The 23,150-nt window shown below is 43.5% G+C and overlaps 1 protein-coding gene across 1 annotated transcript in view; it reads right to left on the bottom strand.

The window, feature by feature from the left end:
• The window catches only part of TINAGL1 (tubulointerstitial nephritis antigen like 1), a 53,108-nt gene that overhangs the window by 13,394 nt on the left and 16,564 nt on the right, over positions 1-23,150 (bottom strand). The window contains exons 3-10 of the mRNA XM_088462150.1: positions 20,458-20,521; positions 13,653-13,745; positions 13,379-13,493; positions 11,240-11,360; positions 9,042-9,192; positions 8,241-8,424; positions 4,577-4,622; positions 884-1,007 (exon numbers count right to left, since the gene is read on the bottom strand). Coding sequence (XP_088318276.1) covers positions 884-1,007; positions 4,577-4,622; positions 8,241-8,424; positions 9,042-9,192; positions 11,240-11,360; positions 13,379-13,493; positions 13,653-13,745; positions 20,458-20,521 — 898 coding nt within the window. The remainder of the gene's footprint in view (positions 1-883; positions 1,008-4,576; positions 4,623-8,240; positions 8,425-9,041; positions 9,193-11,239; positions 11,361-13,378; positions 13,494-13,652; positions 13,746-20,457; positions 20,522-23,150) is intronic.

Raw genomic sequence — 23,150 nt, 5'->3', positions numbered from 1 at the left:
AAGTAGAATCTGATTGGTTGCTATGGGCAACACACAAAAATGCTATGTAATAAAGACAGTTCCCCATATCCACTCACTGTAATTAATCATTTGCCACATCAATAGGGCTAAATTAATTCCTAATCTGATACAATAGAGAGGTAGCACCTACAGACTTCTACTTTTTGTATAAAGAATATTAGGGAAATCAGATTGGTGTTCATATAGTGCCCTTGTAAAATCAACTGTGTGTCGCTAACTTGTGTTGTACAATTGTTATTAAATGTACCTTTAAAATATTCTTCCACTAAAAAAAAACATTTTTTGTTCATTTCCAATGACCAAGAGCTAATCCTGGTGCAAAAGAAACCTCAGATCAAATATTGGTTTGTACATCCTGTCGGTGCAGCATAGACAGCCAGACATTGGTGGGGTGTTTTTTCAATGGGAACATTGTACAGACTCCTTGCCAAGTTAATTATCCTACTTCTCACTTACATGACAGTTTCCATCACTGAGACACTCTGAAAGTAGAGTAATCCCAGATACATCATTTGCTTCCAGATGACAAACCACATGTAGCTATGTCCTGCCCTTTGGTAATGACTGGTTGGACAAAGGCATTGTGTTGTAGGTGACTTTCTTCATAGACATATTATAGAATGATGCCAAGTTAAAATCAAGTTAAGTAGTAAATAATAAACATGACCCAACCTAGAGCAAATGCCTCATTAAGCACGAGGTCTAATGTTTTCCTCCACATAGATTTTTTGAAGCCATTTTGAATTTGAAATAATGTGCTGCTATTTAAAACCTCACTGTGGCTGAACAATACATTATAATTATATTGTAAGGTGCATATAATACAGTGCATAGCCAAACAATAGCCACAAGCCATTCTCACCCAGTGATCTTTACAGAATGTGTCCCATGACGGCGGTATTGCTCTGGCTCCCCTGCCATCACCGTTGTGTGCCTGTAGACCCCACTCTGGTACATGAAGAAGTCTTCGTGCACCTCCATGATGGCTGTAATGGAGAAATGTCAGTCACGGGGGAAATGTATCAAGCCTTGGAGAGCGATAAAATGGAGGTTGCCCTAGCAACCAATCAGTTTCTAAGTGTCATTTATCTAGCACAGCCTTTGAAATTACATATAGAAGCTGACTGGTTGCTGTGGGTAACCTCCACTTTCTCTCTCTCCAAGACTTGATACATCTCCCCCACAATGAGAACACAAAGTTGTAAAGGGGGAGTGCGAAAGAGAGCACACAGTAGCTATCAACCTGATATATAACATGAAATTACACATTATATCTACAGTCTCTTATAACATTGCCCTGCACTTTGTATTATACTAAAGACGGAACTCACCTGTGCACAAAGGGTTGTTACAGCAGTTAGGGATGTAGATTTACCAAAATGTCTAAAAGGGAAAGGTGGTGGTGTTACCCATAGCAACTAATCAGTTTCTATAATTTTGTAGAATTTTGTACTAAGATTTGAGTTTGGTCGAGATGACAATCTCGGCTGAGTTTAGGCATGTTTTTCATCTTGCAAATTTACTAAAGACAAACTCGGGTGAGTTTGGGAGAGATTTCTCTCTTTTCACTCGTAAAACTCGGGTGAGATCGCAAACTCGAATCAACTCACCATCGGCCAAACTCTGAAGTACTTTTCATGAAACAGATACAACTCGGGAATTTACCAAGAATTGAGATTACAATCTCGGGTGAGATTGGAACAAATTCGCAGAGAAATTGAAGTTTCAACACTCCACCTCCTGAGCTCTGTTTGGCAGAAACATACACAGATCAGTGTGGTTTGTGTATTTTTCTGCGTGTAAACACTATCTAATGGGTTAATTTTTTTTTTTTTTAAAAGACATAGGCTCCCCCCCCAAAAGCATAACCAGCCCCGGGCTGCTCAGCCTGTCCTGGTTCCTAACATTATGGGGAAAAAAACATGTAGGGATCCCCTGTAATTTAGAAACCAGCACCTGACTGCAGGGCCATTCCTGGTTTTAAATATAGGGGGGGAAATGCGCAGGGGTCCCCCTGTATTTAAGCCAGCACCGTACCCAAACCGACCGGGGTGTAATGCAACAGCCAGGAGACCTTATCACCGGGTCTCCACGGCCAAAGCTTTAACACCCCAAGTCAATCAACCCAAGCCGGGGATCTCAGGGGAGGTTGGGACCCCCCCCAAGAAGGGGTCCCCCCTCCCCCGAAAACCCCAGGCTTAGGCTGAAGCCTGAGGCTTTTCCCCGCATCCTGGGCTGTGGGTACGGGGGTAATAATGGGGAAAATAGTTAAAAACTATTGTATTTTACAGTGGAACTAAAGGTGCCAGCATGCCTTCCATTTTGCACTTATGGAACTACAAGTGCCAGCAGGAGGCCGGCACCCATATCCCCTTTGTAAAATAAATAATTAAGTAAGCAGAGTACACACACACCGTATACAGTATAACTTTAATACATACACCTATCCCACTCACACATACTTACCTGCTGCCAGCTGGTCTGTCCCCTTGTCCCGTAGAATCCACTGGGAGTACCTGAAAAAAGAAACTATACTCACCTACATCCTGGCGCCGGTCTCCGTAGCATCCCCGGGTCTTGGCAAAAAAACAAACCGAGTGGCCCGGACCAGACACTTACATTAGTGGTGTAAGTGTTTGACCACATACACCGCTAACCGACTCCTGACTGCTCAGTATGAACTGTCAGGAGCCGGGCCAATCAGCGGCCGCTAACTGTAGAGCGGCTGCTGATTGGCTTCGGCTCTTGACAGTTCCCACGTGGGCTGGTCCGTCAGTCAGGAGACAGCAGCCAATCAGCGGCCGCTAACTGTAGAGCGACCGCTGATTGGCTCCGGCTCCTGACAGTTCCCACGTGGGCTGGTCAGTCAGTCAGGAGCCTGGGATACTACGGAGACCGGCGCCAGGATGTAGGTGAGTATGGGATCTTTATTCCAGGTACTCCCAGTGTATTCTACATGGAGAAGTGGACGTGAACATATGGCAGCAGGTAAGTATGTGTGAGTGGGAAAGGTGTATGTATTAAAGTTATACTCTATACGGTGTATGTGTACTGTGGTTATTTAACTATTTATTTTGCAGTAGGGGTATGAGTGATGGGCGCCTGCTGACACTTGTAGTTCCACAAGTGCAAAAGGGCAGGCATGCTGGCACCTGTAGTTCCACTGTAAAATACAGTGCAGGGAAGAGCCCCGAGATTCAGACCAAGCCTGGGGTTTTAGGAGAGGAGGGACCCCTTCTTGGGGGGGTCCCCACCTCCCCTGAGATCCCCGGCTTCGGCTGACTGGCTTGGGGTGTTAATGCCTGGTCGGTTTGGGTCCGGTGCTGGTTTTACATATAGGGGGACCCCTATGCATTTTTTACCCCTATATTTAAAATCAGGACTGGTCCTGCAGCCAGGTGCTGGTTCCTAAATTACGGGTGAATCCTACACTTTTTCCCCCGTAATGTTAGGAACCAGAACTGGCTGAGCAGTCCAGGGCTGGTTATGTCTTTTGTGGGGGACCCTACGTAATTTTTTTTTGTATATGTAACCATTTTTTTTTTTACAAGTACAACATATTTTGAGAGTTTAAAAACGGGAAACTCACCCGAGTTTTGATGCAAAGCAAGTTTAAAAGAAAAACAAACTCGATCAAACTCGAATCTTAGTAAATTTACCCCTTAGAATCTGATTGGTTGCTATGCGCAACGCCTCCAGCTTTCCTGTGCACAACGCCTCCAGTACTTCCATGTTTTAGCAACTCTATCCTTTATTGAGAAAGAGTCATAAAGAGAGAGATGTATAAACCTTGGAGATAGATAAAGTGGAGGAGCCGCCCATAGTAACCAATCAGCTTCTAACTGTCCTTTTATAGACTATGGGCCTGATTCAGCAAGGATCGCAGTAGCAAAGACGCACGCAATTGGTCGATTAATTTGCATTGCACATGCATATGCATTGCAGTACGAGTGCACAAACTAGCTATTGCGAAGGGAAACGCGTTTGGAGTGGCTACGCAGACCCAGAGCACATTGATTGACAGGAAGTGCCATTTGAGGATGGTGACGGGGGAGTGGTCGGGCAGACGCAGGCGTGCCAATGCGTTGCAACGCCGTTGCAGGGGCGTGCATAAATTATCCACTGCAATACCATACGCAGTCTAAGGCCTCATAGCGTGCTCTGAAGTTAGCAATTCCTGAGTGAGGTCTGACCTGTGCGTATGGGTCTGATGTTAGCGATTATTTCGCTATGTTGCCCAAGTATACGGATGTGTGTAAGGGGAAGTGGGCGTCCTTATGGTAAGCTATGATCGCAATGCGATTGCAAACATTTGCATTTCACTGCTTAAAAAGGCGGTGCGCGCGTTCTAGCAAAATAGCGATCCTTGCTGAATCAGGCCCTATGCTAGGTAAATGATACTGTAGCTAGGAGCTGATTGGTTGCTAAGGGCAACATTTCCACTTTCTCTCTCTCAAAGGTTTGATACATCCCCCTAAAATTACACAGATAAGTAGGACACCTTATCCCTGGTTGCCTGAGATGCATAGTATGTCTGCTCTTGTGTACAACCTACCTTGCACTGGACCATTTTCAAATATTTCCTTCATTATTTCTTTTTCCTGCCAAATAAATAAAAATGAGACCTTAGCATCTAACACTCATGTACTGGATTCATCAGATTCATCAAGCAGTATGACTTGAACATACATATCTCAGGGCCTGATACAGAGATGCACGCGAATGCATTCGCAGCTGCTATGCGAAAATATGCTGTATCCGGCTGGAAGTAAGTGCATACAAATACACAGCCGTTGTTGCAGATCACGCAGAGTGGCCGCATTAAGACTGTCAATCACTTGGTGAAGGAAACCTCACCGCAGAGGTACCTTGGTGCGTGCACAGTGTGAAAGTCGCTGAACTGTATAAATACTGGAATAGCGTACATCTCTAAATTAGGCCCTCTGTACAGCCGGGGCTCTAGGGGATGAATCTCCCCAGCCAGCTAGTCAGTGTAAGAGAGTGTCTTTGTAAGATATTGCTTTATTATTCTCTGGCAGTGGCGTCACGCGGGGGTGTGGGTCACACCCACCAAGGGGTGACACCAAAGTGCCGACCCCCCCTCAGTGACAGGATCCGGGCAGGGGCACAGAGAGTACCTGGAGGGGCCCGGCACCGCTCCCCCGCCCTCATACATCACAGCAGCCCAGTGTGCTGGGCTGCACTGGGGGACTGCTCACCGCTACTAAGAAGCAGCCACAGCAGTCTGTGGGGGGGAGCAATCATGCTGATCACGCCCCCACTGGTTATGCGCCGGGCTGAGGGCGCTCACTGTGCCTCCCTAGCCAGCGCAAAGTGACGTTGCAAAACATTTTTTTTTTTAACCTAAGGGGGCTTGGCCACACCTTCCGCGATTAGGCCATGCCCCCTTTTACCCGGGACCAGCGCGGCTCTTGACGGGCCTGGATCAGGGTGATGCACTGTATGGTTGTAGTGAGGATTTATTCACAAGTGATTGACAGACAGAGGCCGGTTTTGTGGAAGTAACGGAGTGGCGGCAAAAATGTGGGCGCATCATGACTGGTTTCGGGGCGTGTACCTGCCTACATCTGTGATCATGTAGGCAGAAAATATGTACCATCTCAGTTCCCGCGCCCATTCGGCGTGACCATAGGAATACTCATATCGTAGATTATGAAGGGTCTGTGACCATCCCTGTGTGATTTTACACACTTGCTCAGATCTGCAAAGTCGCCGGCGGGCGTCGCAATCAATTTACAGGCTGCTGTACGCCTTAGCATATTAGCATTAGCTACTTTTCACACAGCAGACGCGTACGGGATCATACATATCTGGCAGGCCCAATGTCACAAAAGGAGAACATTTTATTGTAAATGTTTTACCAAAACCGCTCCATATTTGTGCATATTTCTACTTATTAATCGTACAACTGTTCTAATGAATGGCTCACTAGGCAAAATTGCGGTATAGAAATTAGTTCAGTTTTCAAAACTATTCCGCAACATATTTGCCTCATTCTACATTTGTCCCCTAAATATTACGCCAGTGGACTCATGCATCAAAGTACATTACCTTAGTCGCTTGCAGCAACTTTTCACAGTGTGATTGACATTCCGGTAGCATTTGTGGAAGGTAATGGGGAGTGGCGACAAGGAACGCAGACGCGTTGCAACCGTTTTCAGGGCGTGTCACAGCCTGCATCTGCGATCCCATACACTGTTAAAATGGCTCTGTTATCTCAGTTCCCGGAACCATTCTGAGTAGCCGTAGGGTTACTCAGAACTGCGACAATCGAATGATCTGCGACCGATGCTGCATCTTTGTACGTAGATGCTTGGATTTGCAAAGTTACATACAATTACATATTTTTACACAACAGCTGCGTACAGGAACTCAGCAGCAGGATTAGCGTACAACTCTGAATTAGCAGTGGACGGAATTGCAAAGCTGCACACAAGCAGCTTTGCAATTCCGTCCTTGTAATTATGTTAATGCAGCAGGAGGCGTCATGCCTCCTGCATGCATTAATTATCTGAGCTGCGTCCACCAAAGGATGCATGCATTAATGATCTGAGCTGCGTCCACGGACGCAGTATCAGATCATCTGCATGATCCTTGGCCAGCTGAGTGACCATGGGGTCACGCAGGCCAGCCATCGCAGATGTCCAAAAGAGGCCAGGAAATCTCTGTGAGCCAACGGAGATCCTGGCCTAATCCCTCCACCCAATGGCTGTGACACGCCCCCATTCTGGAAAACGGAGGCCGTCGCCACCCCCTCCCTGCCCCAAACAGCAGCAGACGGTCAATCACTGACAGTCTGCTGTCACTCTGTGTGCAATCAGGCATACGCAGATTCCCGTGCAATGCTAAAAAAGGCCCAGAGTGCAAAATGCCCATAAACACAAAACAGCAGGACTCAGATTGTATTGCTGGAACTTTACAATTCTGCCATGATTCCTTATGTCTAGTGCTATACATATGATACCACTAACTAACTTTCCACTATGGTCAAACAATGACAAGATTTCAAATATTTTAAATATTAAAAAACAATGTAATCTGGATTGAAATGAGAAAACACTGTGGGCCTGATTCAGACCCGGTTGCAAGCGCTGAGCGCTCGCAATCAGGTCGATGTTTGCCCACTGGGCATGCGCACGACGGAGCCGGCTCCGTCATGCACATGCGCGATACCCGGCTAGCGACGGGTGCTCCGTCGCTCCGGGTCTCACACCAAAGAGACCGAGCTGTCGATGGTGATTGACAGCTCGCCCCGGTTGGTAGGCGGGCAGGGGTGGTGGCTGGCCAAACTGAGGCATTCCCGTAGGAACGCCTGCCATTTGGGGGCGGCCCCACTGACATCACCACTGATGTCAGTGGGAGAGCTTCCGGCTCTATTAGAGCCAGAAGCTCTCTGGGGTTTGCGGCCACGAGATCCTACCACAAGGGTCTCGTCGCAAGCCCGATGGTCAAGACCATCGCGACCATCAACCTGGCCGCTCGCAATAGCTGTGGGTGGTCACAGCTATACGAGCGGCAGGAGGCCGAACAAGAAAAAAAACAACGCCCTGATTCAGAGCGAGCGCTCGTTCAGAGCGTCCGTCTCTGAATCAGGCCCTGTGGTCCTTACTCAGAGCTGTGCGCAAGTCTGTTTTGCCAATGTATCCTGTGATTTTTCTCACTGTACATGTTTGGGGGTGGAGCATGTGCAACTTTGAGCAACTATGGACGATTTACAGTCACACGTACTGTATCTCAGCATGGGTGTAATTGGGCAGCAACTAGCATTCTGAGGGCATGTAGTCAGAATTGTGGCTATGCAGGGTTTAGCTTGCGCAGTCTGATTTCAGCTGGATCCATTGCACCAGGTATAGGGCTGTTGCAAATGTGCAATGATAGTCTTTCACAAGCAATGGCATAGGAACGGACAAATATTATGAATAAAGGTGAACATTTATTTCCAAGCCCTCAAAGCGGCCAACTTGCATGTAACTCTGAATCAGGCCCTGTGTGCCATTTGAATTATAGAAAGGTGCAATGCATCTAATAATGAAGATTATGTGATAGCAGAGACACCAACTGTGTAATTTTGCCCACAGGATAGCAGCAGGACCAGTAGCATAAGATAATGCTCTGATGTGACCATGTATTAAAAGGTGGCCTGTTCCATGAGATGGGCCTGAAGATAAATGCCTATAGAAATTGTTTAAGTCACTTACATTGGATGCCAAACGGTAGGCTGGTGTAGACTGGTAGATGTCATTGGATGATGCATATGGGTTTGGGCAGTGAGCAGTGGCTTGTCTTTTCCCTCGCCCTGTTGATCGGCTGTGCATCATGCAGGGTGCTGAAGGTCCATTTTCATTCATACCCGCAAATGGATAACATTCTTCTGTTACAACCCTGAAGAAATGAAACAAGTTATATAGCCACGCTATATATTTAATATTTATTTCAGAAGATCAGACAAACCAGAAGACACATTATTGGTAACAAAATTTGTTAAGAAGCTATAGTCCAACTCTGAGGCATAAAATTCCACATTGAGCAATGAAACAACAGGTAATTTAGAGTTCCATTCTATGCCAGGAGAGACTGACCAGGGCTGAATTACAGTAATGCATGAACAAGTAAATTTGTCATACCCCCCCGGACTGAGATGCTGACTATAGTGAGTAGGCTGCATTTTTAGTTTTGCATGTATAGTGGTGAGTTCCTTAAAACCTTGGTGCAAAAATATGTACTGATGATAATGATCATCAGCGTAAATATTTGCAGGGTTAAAAAAAAAAGAACACAAAATGATTTTAAGGCACATTGTAGCCCCCAAAAGAGGTGAAACAATCATCATTAATAGCCAGAAGTGGTCACAGCTTATATAGAAGGAAAGACAATGTAGGGTCTTTTACCGCAAAGCTGCAACCAACACCAACCAACACTTGCTCTGTCTTCTATTCTGAAAACTTGTTAAGCATGCACCACTGCAAATACAGAGACTGAGAATTATGTGGTTTACATACCCTCTTCTTCTTAGATACCACCATGCTCCATCTACACGCCCCCCTCTGCATCCATGCTGGTTTTTGGTGTCACATGACAGTAGATTCTGTGGGGACAGAGCAGGAGTCATGTGACCCATAGACTGAATGGAGAGTCTGTCCGAGGCAACCGCTGGGAAAAGAAACAAATGACTCATAATATGAGCATGTTTAATAGCATATTATTTATCTCACACTACATTTTATGGCATCACTGCCTTTTATTCTAGTACTAGTATGCCCATGGCGAACATTTCAGCAATTTGAACCCAGAACATACGTACGGAAAATATTTAGCTAGATAATAACTAGATCATATGTTAATATGACGGAATCGGGTAATAAAAGATGTGTGTGAAACATAAGCAGCTAAGCCACGCCCTTTTATGGATTTTTTTTATAGTAACTTTTTGCCAATTTGTAAGTGAGATGATATATTTGTCTATGGATTCTGAAGCAAAATGGACCATTTCCAGGGGATATTGCAAGCTGAGCCCCTATAGATGCAAATGATAATGCACTATTACTCCGCCTCACCGTCTCCCAGCCTCCCGCCATTCAGCAGCTGCCGGCAGCTCTCATGGAAAGCAGAGAAAAGAGGCGTTGCTTTCAAGGCGCAAAACCGGCACTGAGTGGCTGGGAATTGCAAGCCTGGAATCGACGAGTTGATATATTTGGCCATGGACTCTGAAGCAAAATGGGTATTGCAAGCTGAGCCCCTATAGATGCAAATGATAATGTACTGTTACTCCGCCTTACTGTCTCTCAGCCTCCCGCCAATCAGCGGCTGCCGGCAGCTCTCGTTGAAAGCAGTGAAAAGAGGCGTTGCTTTAGAGGTGCAAAACCAGTGCTGATTGACTGGGAGTTGCAAGTCTGGAATCGACGTGTTGGAGAAAGTAGGTGAGGGACGAGTGCCCCCTACTGCAGCAGCCTCACGTGTTGTGCCGCCCGTGTGCCCTCCCTTATTATGTAATAGCTACGTCACACAGCCAGGCGGGCAATCAGGAGCCAAACTGGGCAGAACGTAAACAGTGTCCGCACATGACTATGGCGTTGGGTCCATGTGAGAGTAGAGACCACCAGTAGTGCGTGAGAACACCACCTATCCCACTTCCCCTGGGTCACTGTGCCGGCTCTGTGTTCTGGTAATTTTTAGGTTAGCTACAGTATACCAAAGCATTTATTATGGTTTTTGTCGATTTTAATTTTTCATCAACTTTTATACAGTTTTATTCCAAACTCTGTAATTTATTGCTGATTGAAATCCATCGCCAAAGAATCACATTAATATCTTAATAAGTCTTTGAGATATTCAAATTCACAGAGTGTACCGGTCAAGGGGACTAAGCAAATTATATACAGTATATAAGATTATTCATTACTTAATAAACCTGTAGAGTAGCTTGGGTATAGACATCTTAACAGGAAGTAGAGAGGAAGCATGTTTGGTATCTGCACATGTTATCTTGGTCGCTATACTGGCAATAGGCCAATAAGTGACACTGATGCTAGTGCTTTGGCCCCGTTTACAGTAGTTCTGATTAGTTGCTGTACTACCTCATGACCTTGCATTGTAGTCTAATATAGCAAATTTCTCACTTACATCTGATCTTTTTAAAACAAAAATAAGACTCCAGAATCACACTCTGATCATGCTCTAAAAATAGCAGTTTCACCCATCGAGACTAATTAATATCAAATAACCTTTGTCTGTAATAGCATGATGTACTCCCAAGAGTGGAAAATAAAAGGCAGGTGAAAATAATGATCCATCTCAATTACTTTTATAGTGGTGTTTGAAAAAAATATAATTGTCACAACTAAATAATTTATTAAATTGAAACCAGCATCACATAACAAGAAAAGCAAAAAGAACCAATCAGAACAAGGCAGCCTAAATACTGTATAAAGACAATTAAAATGTGGTGAGAACCCCAAAATCAGACTACGTCTCATGTGAACGCACACAGCTATGAAAACCCACGAAATCACTGAAGCAATTATATCTAATACTACATTGCCAACTATAAATTGATCATTTCCATATCTCCAGTAGCACTTCACAGGATAAAATAAGTTTTTCATTTTTATTAATTAGGAAACGTCAGAATAAGCAATTATTATAACCAGGTGTAAAGAAAATGTAATTGCCTGTGTTGTGATCTGGTCGATTTGCTTACCTGCTGTGGAGAAAGCCCAGGAACCAGCACAGTTGCCTTGATCAAGTGGCTCTAGGAGCATTCCTGGCCACTTGTCTGCAGCGTTAAAGTAGGAAGGAAGTACATCATTGTTCATGTTCACCTGTACAGGAAAGAGGCCAGGAGTTAGTACTGTACACTATGAAAAGACAGATGAAAACTACTTTGGCATTTGTGAAAAGCCGGGCAACTACAGTGGTATCTATCACTTACTGTGTTTGGCAGCTGTGAGTGATTTTCAGACATGTCCACTACAGCGTTTTCTGCCATATGGGGAGCACTTACAATGGACAGGCAATAGGCAGTCATGCAAATTGCACTGTCACTTAGGACCGTAACTACCAGTTGGCCAGAATGGCACTCACCAGGGGCACCAGTTGAGGGGGAAGATGGCGCTGCTCAACTCGCCACGACCACCCTGACATAGAGGAAGACTCTTGCAAATTACCTCAGCCTTGCCTTTGGGTCAGAGTTTTAGTTAAAGTCCTTCACTTTGCCAGGGATGCTCTGACCCATAGATATAGTACTGCTGTTACTTAAGGATCTGGCATTTTGCCCCTGCACTAATCCTATTATCTGTTTGCCACAAGTTTATCCTGGCCTTGTACTTTTCCTCAGGACACTTTCTGGGTACTAACTGTTGCTGAAAACCTTTTTCTCACCTTTGACTCATGTATGTGTTTGGGGTGGATTCACTGGTGTTTTATGAATAGGGAAAGGGCCAAGCGTGTGACACAATGTAAGGACCCTTTTTAAATGGAGGGTGGGTCTTCAGTATCTTTTTTATAGAAATTTTCTTTATTACAATTGTTATGATTAAGAAAAACTTTAGGGTTTAACAGATGTGACCCACATTACATAACATAAGGTCATGAATTAGGAAAGAAGGGCCTATAGAAATATTCAGTGTTTTTTTTTTTGGTTTTGCTGCAAGTCGTGATAAATGTGTTTCTCTGTCTGCAACATTTATATTCAGATCCGTTTGGCAAATGCTGATACTACAGTATTAGCATAATGTTTGAGACTATTTGAGCATCACACACATTTATTGTAAGGGCCACAAATGAATAGCAATGATAATATGAGTAGAAGGACAATTTAAATAGTCTTTGGGGTGTCACATAATTGTATATCATGTGCAAAAGCAGGTACAACTGAACAAAAAGACACATTATAAAATGCTGTTTGTAAATGGAAATGTCTTTGAAACTTCACATTGCAAAACATCACAAACAGAAATAGATTTGCTCTTGTCTTCAATAAAATCTCAAGTATTTAACACTGACGGATATGTTGGGATACAAACAGGGAATTCCTAAATAGACGGACTGTTTATGGAGTTATTGGGTCTAATCCTATGGGTCTTGCATGACCTCACTTGTCCCAACTGAAGGAATGTTCCAGTCTCTTGTCCCTGGGCAGAATCTCCCCCTTTTTTTCCTCCTCAGACAGGATGGCAAAAGAAGGGTGTTCACTCAACAGTAGCCAGCAATGTTTTTTTTTTCATTACCACCCATTTGAGTGCTATAGGCTCCGGACTTCCTGAGTGGAAGTTGCTTGAAAAAGCTGGTTTAATCACACTTGTATTGTACTTTCCTCTTGGGGTCTGCCAAAAATCACACACTGACCCCAAACTCAGGAAGGAGCTGTGACTGGAGAAGGGAGAATCTGTGCATTCCAGTAGCATGTTAACATGTTATTAGCCTTGGCGACATGTGAGCAACACATTCCACTCATGCTTCCTAGAATGTACCTGTTTTCTTACACTTATTACTTTACCCATGGCTTCATTTTATAAAGATCTATGAAATATCATTTTGTAGTCTCAAATGTCGGCTTTATTATATTTATATTTCTCTTTCTTTTGTACTTTCCACTAGCCCCATATGAGTCCATCTTCCAAATACGCAAAAACAAGAGATGCACTGCTTCATCTCTTCTACCTCTAAGCCAGCTCTCTACACCAATACCAAGTGGTACCCTCTAATTCCACCTTCTTCATAATTGCCTACCGTGCTTCATTGTTTTTATGTCTGTCTTTTTATTTTTAACTAATTGTTCCTCTCATTGGGTCTCCACTTTCATTTCCCTCTCTCTCCTGCCATTCCAGAGTGTACTCACATGCAACTCATTCATGTTCATGACCGAAAAGGAAGGTTTTATGGTGCCCAATCGATGCTGGATTCCCTCGTCCAGTGTCATACCCCAAAGGCGGCTATAATTACCAGCTGTCCAGCTATAACAAAAGGAACCAAAAAGTCTGCAATCAATTGGAAGAATACACTTTCAATACACTATTTATACATCTTCCTGATGTCATAGGATTCTACTTAGCAAGTGCATGTATGTATGCAAGAAGGAAAGATGCATGACTGGAAGGTTTTATTTATCTTACCCGTATGAGCCTCGGTTCACAGCGTCAATGATTCGTGGGTTAATGAGACATGAATTCTGCTCACAATGCCAGTTACCTTCAGTGGTACATGTGCTGGGGAGAGATAGGGGTTAATTGAGTTATGGAGCAGTGAATCTGTAGAATTAATGTACAGTAAACTTTCAGTTGGTGATTTTCTATTCTGTAATAAAACCCAAGACTAATATTAGGATAGGATATTAACTGATAAACTAGGAAATATAATTGAAAAGATAGGAAGATGATCTTTTAAATATGTTTATTTTCTTCTACAGTTTTCAAAGAGGAAATTATGAATAGATTGTATAGCAGTACTATTAAACCATTAAATGTTACTTGTCCTACTCAGGAAAATGTGCAGCTATGTCTAAACAGATTAAAGTAGATGCAGTATGGTGTTAAATATAGTGAATTCAGTCATTGATTTACCAGTTTCTTATATTTATGGCCTTATAACATGGTGAGTGTAACAAGACTGAGAGAGTAGATGTGTCCAAATGTTTACAATTTATATATTTGGGCTTGGATCCATTCTGTTCTACGACACATAAGCATTAGAGCCAGGGGAAAACGTATGTACACATGAGTATAGGTTGTACTGGTTAAAGGATAAAGGACAATCACTTGGGGGGGGGGGGGGGTTCTTGCAAATATTGAGCATCGTCCAGATGTATGTATGGAGGACCTCAACAGATATCGATTTCTATGGGGGCTGCTAAATGATCAAATTTATCAAGCTCCTGGATGCAAGGCATTGAGAAGCTTTACCTAGACAGCATACCGGCTACACTACACTATATATTCCAGGAGAGGCATCTGAACCCGGAAGTGATAGCAATAGCAATCACTTTGGGTCTCTCACATCGCAGGGACAGACTCCTATCAGAGTCACTGACCCTGCAAGTAAATAATGTTAAATTCAACCTATCCTTTATTTATTATTGCTTTGATAATTATAATTTCTTATCAGGACCAATTCCTAGTAATTAATATGCCCCAAAGTGTAGTATGAAATGTGACATATTCCAACTAGACTAATGATGATGAGGATTATTTTTAGTGTATAAAAAAAAAGCTTCACATAAGTATCTAAAGATGTAATCCACGCAACAGTGGTCATAGCCTAGGCTGGTTGCCATAATTGCATGGAGACTAACAGCTTGGGGATCCCCAGCAATAGCCGCAACTCATGGTAGGCTGGGCTAGTCACACTATAGCAGGAAAACCCACAGTGCAGAGTCCCCCTGTAATAATATATGCCCCCTTTTTCCGTAGGTGAATTGGGTCCGTAAAAAAATGTGGATCCCCTGAAAGCAGACCAATAAGTAGACATTTTAGTGCCCTGGGGGAGAGATGACACGTTTGGGGGTGAATGTTGGCACATGTAGTTACGTTGGTGACTACACTACACCACTACATACTGTACCTTTTCTACACTATAGTAACACATAACATTACAACACTATAGCAATATATTCCTCTACAGAAATCCATTGAACTATTGGCATATCAGGCAAACGCAAGAGGTCAAGGTGCATGAGAGACATAGTATAGTTGACAGAGGGGGCATGTGGGGGAAATCTTCACCAGCTGTCGTTTCTTGCGGACCTGTTTCTTTTTCACATGCCCTTTCCTGCCCAGCAACTTCTCTCTCACATGCTCCCTCTTGCCCACCAGCTTCTGTTTCACATGCCTCAACAGCATCTCTATTACATGCCTAGTCTTGCTATTGTAGCTCACATGCCCCCCTTCTTCTCACCAGCTTCTCCCTATCATGACGCACCCCTGACAACCAAAATCTCCCTCACATGCCCATCCTGGCCATCAACTTCTATTCTAATATGACCCATCCTGCCCACCACCTTCTCTACCTCACATGCCCCCTCCTGTCCAAAAGTTTCTCCCCCACATGCACCCTCCTGCCTACCAGCTTCTCTCCCTCACATGTCTCATTCCTGTCAACTAAATCCTCCCTTACATTCCCCTCCTGCCACATTTAGAGAAAAGAAAAAAGTAAGATGCCTTAGGGATAGGTGCACTAGTTTCATTCTTTTTGGAACTCAATACTGGTACAATGATTCTTCAAATTGAAAAATGATACCCCTCCTCTCTGCCAGCTTATCTGACACATGCCCCCTTTTACCCACCAGCTTCTGTATCACATCCCTACTCTTGATCACCAGTTGCTCCCTCACATGCCGCCTCTAGCACATCAGCTTCTTTATTGCATGCTGGCCCCTGCCTACCAGGTTCTCTCTCACGCACACCCTCTCCCGACCCTAGATTTTTCCTTAAATGCCCCCTCCTGCCCATCAGCCTCTCTATCCCATGCTGGCTCTTGTCCACCAGCTTCTTCTTAACATGCCCCACTCCTGCCCACCAGCTTCTCCCTCACATGTTGCATTCTGCCCACCAGCTTCTCATCCTCACATGCCTCCTCCTACTTAGCCAACTTCTTCCTAACATGCCTCTCCTACCCACCATCTTCTCCCTCACATTCTCACTCCAACCCGCCAGCTTCTCCCTCAAAGGCACACTGCTTCCTACCAGCTTCACACTCACATATTTCTTCCTGCCCACCAACTTCTCCCTAATATGCTTCTTCCTGCCCACCAGATTCTCCATAACATGCCCTATTCTATGCGCCAGCTTGTCCTACATATGTCCCCTCCTGTCTACCAACTTTACCCTCACATGACCCATCCTGCCCACCATTTTTGTCCCTCACATGCTCCCTCCTGCTCATCATGGGCATGGGGTAAATTGTGGGCAGCCTTGCGCCCTGAGCAGTGACACCTAACTCATTTTGCCCGGCTAAAATCACTGAAGCTAATCCCAACACCTATGCCCAATAGATTATTGGGTAATAAATAGTTATATTAGAAAGCAGCATTTTTGTTGAGAAGAATCCCAGTTCTTTCAGTACTAGGCTTGCTTTTTTCCTGGTAGCAAACCCTAGGTAATTCAGCAGGGAGACTCTATGCAGCAGGTTTTCCTGTTATAGTGTGATCCAGGCCAGCCTGTCATAGCCTGATGCTGCTTAGAACATTTGTGGGGAGCCAATGATGTTGTCCCCCTGCAATTTTCTCACCAACCCAGGCTATGGGCTCTGGTGCTTGGATCACTTTTAAAGGGGTGGATTTTTTTATTTATTTATTAAATTGTGGCAATCTTAGTGTAGTTTTTAATTGAACTCTGCTACTACATGGTAACTGTAAGAAGGTTGAAAACAGGGTGGGGTGACATCAACAGGAAAGTTGTCCCTGGAGTCAGGGCCGGATTAAGGCCCACATGGGCCTGGAGCTGAAAATTATCAAGGGCCTATGCTGAGAAGGGGAAGAGCTGTTATCAGTGCTGTGTGGGTGTGGTCAGTCTCCTTGGTGTATACACCCCCTAAACTATAGCCACAATGTCTACAATGTAACTACATAGAAATAGAAAGATTGCAAAATGTTTTTTTTTTGGGGGGGGGGGGGGGGCGGAGGACGGGGGACTAAAAAAACTATTTAAATACTTAAAATTTATGGCCAGTTAGGCAGCTGGTAACCATTCTGTCATGTTGATGGGCCTATTTTTATGTGGAGGCCTGGAGCTGTAGCTCCATCCGCCCCATTGTTAATCTGGCCCTGCCTGGAGTGATTCAGGTAAGTTTGTCTGTAAACCTTTTGTGACTGTTTGCTGAAGGGAGAGGCAAAATGCCATTTTATAAGAAAAGGACAGATACACTGCTTGACATAGTCTGAAATAGCAGTATGTCATGCATGGAATGTTGGGTACAATACAGGTAACATACTTCAAAGTGTATGTATTGTAAACATAAACTATATGAATATTATACTGTATCTTACAGTGGGCCATACTGTATATGTAAACAGTGCACAGCATAGCATGGATTCTAGTGCAGAATGTGAATTGTCTCTGTGTTTAGTATGCATACACATAACTACTGTATATAAGTGATTGATGTTCAATGCGTTGGGGTGTGTGTTAATGTGTGTGATGTAGGCGCACACAGCAAGCTGAGTTTGCATGTAGACAGTTGGTTATGCAGCAGACAAACTCCAGGATTATAAGTTGTTCGTTGCTATGTGTTTCAAGACTTTAACTTCCTTTTAAGGCTTCAAACAGAAGTCTAAGTTTAGCAAAGGAAACATACTGGGAACCTCATCTTTAAATCCATACTAAGGATTCCACTTATTCACAGCATTACAATGACTAGCAATGGGCAGTGTGGCTCACGGGCTCACAGATGACAGTACATGAGACCATACCTTGAGAAGATTCCCTTGAAAATGTTAAAATTTACACAAAACTGCAAGAATAGTGGCAAATGGAAAAAAAAGCAGTGAGAACATAGGTAAGCTGTAAGGCATGTCTTACTAATAACACAGCCACATATTACAGTATTACAGTGTCATATTTATTAAGCAGCTAATGCTAACCTAACCAATAATACGAGTGAAGTCGCAAGACCATCGTGCCACATGCTCAGGGGGACTCTGACGCATTGGCTGTATGCGACTGAAATCAACACAGCATCAGACCCAGTGTCACTAAATATGTATATGCAACAAAAGCAATATTCTTCTCTTACGTCTAAGCATGCTTACTTGCCCATATTAATTTACAACTGATACTACAAGTCTACAGTCATTTGCATATCTAATGATCCTATAATTTATGCGTCACATGACGCGAAACTCCTGGCACGATTCCTGTGCTGTGCACTTTTTCTCACTTTTGCTACTTTTCCTCAATGTTACATCTTAGGGCCTGATCCAGAGATAGACGCAATGGCAATTTTTACACAGGTCGAGCGATTGTTTGCCATTGCGCATGCATACAAGCCATACTGAGCACGCGCTACGACTATTTTGAGATTTTGCATGCACAGAGGACCCATTCGCCAAGTGAGTGCCAGGTAGTCAGCATTTGGGGGAGGTAATGGGGGTTGGTCAGAAAAATGCAGGCTTGTCTTACAGTTTAAACCCTGTTACATGGGCGTGCATAAATTAGCCATTGTGATCTCCTACACAGCATGAGAGCTCTCTGAGTGTCAAAAGAGCCGCAGTGTTTGCGGCTGGTAAGCCCTTCCGCAAGGGCAAAATGGTTGCTCAATGTGCGTCGATGTTACTGATATTTACGCAGGTAAGCAACGTCACACGCAGATGAGAAGGCAGCAGTGGGCGTCCTTATGCTTGGGTAAGCTTTGGAACTATTAGCATATTTTCTCAGCTGCGTTAGGTGCAAAATCAAGACTGCGATCGTATTAGCTTCCATCTCTAAATCAGGCCCTTAGTCCACATATAGGGCCTGATTCAGAGGTGGATGCAAAGCTGACACAATGCTGATGTTGGAGGAGTTGAGCAATAATTTGCTCATGCATTAGCCCGAGTGTACGTACAAGTGCGTTGTTTCGCACGTGATCGCTGGCATTAGTTTAGTGCAAGGCAAAACCGTGGGCATTCCTAGGTGGTGATTGGGAGGTAGCCTGTAGTGTGCACATAAATAGTCAGTCTCAGGGGCGAGTTATGGGAGTGCTGCGGGTATGTCTAAGCAGGAACCGGTATGTATTACCGCCGGTCGTGAGCCCGGCGGATGAAATACCTATACCGGACAGCCGGCAGATGAAGATCCCGACAGGGGAGTTAAGTAGGCTATCCCTAACCCTCTCCCTCCCCTAACCCTCCCTTAGGGGTGCCTAACCCTAACCTCCCCCCTAGTGTCTAACCCTTACCTTCCCCCAGGGGTGCCTAAACCTAACCCCCCCTCCCCATACCCTACGTCTAACCCTCCCGGGGGGTGCCTAACCGTAACCCTCCCGTGGGGGTGCCTAACTCTAAGTCCCCCTGAGAGACCCTAAACCTAACCCTCCCCCCCCGCGGCTATCCGCTCCTGACGCCCGGCTTATCTACGATCGGTATGCCGGGAGTCGGGATTTCGCCGTGGGGATAATGATAGGTGTCAGTATTTAGACGCCTATCATTAGTCCCATGCCGGGATTCCATTGTCGGGAAGCCGACCGCCGGCTTCCTGACTACATACCGTCTAAGAAACTGGCTGCGTTCTTAGTCGCAGAGCTGCAGTCAGATTTATACAGAGTTGAGAAGAAGTTACTATGTCTGCCATAGGCTGGTACTAGTGTCGCTGGTGAACATGATGGTGCGTTAATGGTGTAGTGTTTGGAAACCACCGGCGGAGTTTCACCCTCCATGGGAATTGAAAGTGGGTGTTTCAGGGCTTGCGCTGTCCAGCGCTCACAAGTACACAAGGGGAAGACTGAAACTAACATTTGCATATTACGCCCAAGAGTCGCAACCACAGCTGCAGTAACGTCCATCTCTGAATCAGGCCCATAGTGTACTAAGTATTTAGGATTAGTTTTTTGTTGCAAAGGAATTGGTGTAAAGTAGCAGATTAAGCAAAACAATGCATGGCATGGGTCACTCGTAACAGAACCTGTCTTTCACTTTTTTACCATAGATTGTGTACTTTTTCTACCATTGTGCTGCTTTTTCTTCAATGTTGCATCTTAGGTCACTTATAGTGTACTAAGTACTTAGGATTAGTGTTTTTGACACAGCTAAATCGCAATAACTGTGGCGCTAAATTAGTCTATTTGGCACGATTTGGGGATAGATGTATGTGGACACTTTAGTAAAAAGTAATTAATATACATGTTAGAATCAGATCGGACACGAGATCTGAACCCATATTTTGGGTGATGGGAAGAAAATAAAAGATAAAAACACTATACATAATATAAAGCCATGTTTAATGTTCTTACCATCGATTGCAATTGTCTTGGTATGTTGCCCCGTTTGGATAGTGCTGGCCATGTTTGACACATGCTGGAAAAATTAAGATATTGATTATGTGATGACAAAGAGATTTAAACATTAGCCCCATGGCCTGGCAAGTTTATAATGAAGAAATTCTGACTCAGATTGAAGAGAATATTCAAATTAATTATGTCATGAGATTTCTAATTGGCAGGATTAAAGACTAGTTAGACTGTCTTGCCAGTGTTACTATAAATGCAGTGTGTTAAAAACTTAACGCTGTTAAATCAATTTGTGGTGCTGTTCACCTACTTCTGTATGAATGCACCAACTCTTAGCATGTGGATCTAGGGGCCAAGAAAAGAAGTCTGTCCCATCTAATGGGAGGAGCTCAGCAGATGGGTCAGAACTAAGGATGTGCAGGCTCGGATAGGTTCGAATTTTCCCGCCAAGTTCTCATTTTTCCCGCCAAAAATTGGGTCTCAGAAAGAGACAAAACGTCATCTTTCATTTACAAACATCATCTTTCATGGACTTTTGTCCAGGAATGATGATGTTTGTCCATGAAAGATGACATTTTGGCTGTTTCTGAGGCCCGATTTTTGGCAGGAAAAATCAGAACTTGGCGGGAAGATTCGAACCTATCTGAGCCTGCACATCCCTAGTCAGAACAGATTAGGAACACAAGTATCCCTACTTTTGTGCCCAGATAGAAAGATGAGATTTTGCTTAATGTGAAGAGAATATTTGAATAATAAACAAATGGAAAATACATATTTGGAGAGTTATATAGTAATATTACTATGTGCAATAATAATTGATCGATATTAGGCCTTGACCTATACTAGTTTTATTGGGATGCATTTTACATTTCAGTAATGTAACAAAACATCTGCATACATATTAATGTAATACACAAATGATGGTAGGCCAAGCAGTACTTTGGGAGAAAAACTGTGAAATGGATTAAAGTGTGGGGATGTTGCTGGACTTTTTAATTGTACTTTCTCACACTTTCCACCTTTCACATTCAGAGGTGGCTCCATAAACCTGCAAAGCTAGGGACAGTTTGGTTTTCCGGGGGGCAGTTCCAAGAGCCTAGATTTAGAAGTACGATAAGAAAAGTGTTAGAGGGCCAAATACACACTTGCTAGAAAGTATAGGTCCTCACTATTGGTGGTTTGTAAATAAGCCTGCGTACCAAACTCAAGCTACACACACATGCTGAACAAGGATTTTGACGTACTTGTAAGCAACCCATGTGGTGTAGATGTCAAGTTATCTCTAAGTAATGCTACCTGAATTCCACCCACCAACTTGTTAAAGCAACATACAACTAAGTACTGATGCTTAGCTGTTTACGAGTATTTCACATTTATGCTATGAAGGGAAATGGAAAAAGGGAAAGTGCTTTACAAATGTGTCAGGTATTTTGTTAATAATTTTCATTACACTGCTTTTAAAGACACTGGGATTGATTCAGAGTTGTAGCATTTGCACCCGCGTAATTACAACTACAGCCTACCTCAGTACACACATCATTCAGCCTCCTTATGGGAGTCTTTAAATAAAACATGTCATCTTTACAGCAACAAATGTGACATGACATATAAATAACATGCCAACTGAGATATTTCAGCTGTTGGGTTGCATCTACATATTGTAAAAGAGCCCTAACTGTCTTGCTCACAATCTTTTCCAATATTGGTTATTCACCTAATTTTCGGCCTCCTGACAGCTCCTTTAAATCTCACTGATCAGAAAAATATTTCTCACAGAAGATTATTAAATTACAAAGCCTTTCATGTGTTTGGTAAATGGGATTATGTACCCCCTAGGGTAAACGTTAAGCATATCATAAGTCAAAAAGTAGTTCTATGACTATATATGGCAACAGAGTTTCTGGCTAAATGATACTGTAATGGACACAGAATTCTGTGGGGACCTCTGATTTTCTTAAAAATGGCAAAACTATTTTTAGATTACCTGATAAATACATGATAACATTGCAATTCCTGTCTGAATTTTTTTTACCTACCTGCTTGTTATTATTTTTAAGAGGGGTAAACACAACCAGACTACATCAGCATATAAACAAATGTAACATTTAATCATGAATCACTGCATCTTGCCTTTGAATTACTTTTCTGCAGTAATTTACTTTCCCATAAGCCCCTGCAACATTTCATTTTCATATAAATTATAAATCACCTATAAAAAAATATGCAAGTCATTGCTTAGTAATGCAATAGTGACTTTCTAACATATATTGGTACTCCCTACTGCTTGTGAGACCTTGAAATGATTACACGGTCTGGCCAAACATACCAGCCTGTCAACATGGCAAGCTTTCACTGGAATTCACCCCTAGGTGTTTTTCTTAAATCCAGTATCCCTTTAACCTATTTTGCAAAAACAGTTTGTCTTTTTAAATTAAAAGGCAAATTATACTGAAATTTTATTTGTATTGGCTGCAATATCCATATTTATATCAGTGTGTGTATGCGTGTCTGTGTGTATTATAGAATATGTAGACTAAGGGCCTGATTCAGACCCGGACGCTATTTGCATCTGCTCGCTGGCTAAAAGGGGCCGGCTATTTAAATCATGTGCTCGCACTGCGTCGCGTAAAGCCGCCCACTAAGTAATAGCGAGCAGCCGCACTATGCGCTCGCACCAGTATAAAGATGCCCCTTTG

Source organism: Taudactylus pleione, unplaced genomic scaffold (assembly GCF_031769625.1).
Source record: "Taudactylus pleione unplaced genomic scaffold, aTauple2 ptg001153l, whole genome shotgun sequence".
In the NCBI taxonomy this organism is placed as follows: domain Eukaryota; kingdom Metazoa; phylum Chordata; class Amphibia; order Anura; family Myobatrachidae; genus Taudactylus; species Taudactylus pleione.
Note: the sequence above shows the minus strand (reverse complement) of the source record. Positions and strands in the feature narration are given on the sequence as shown.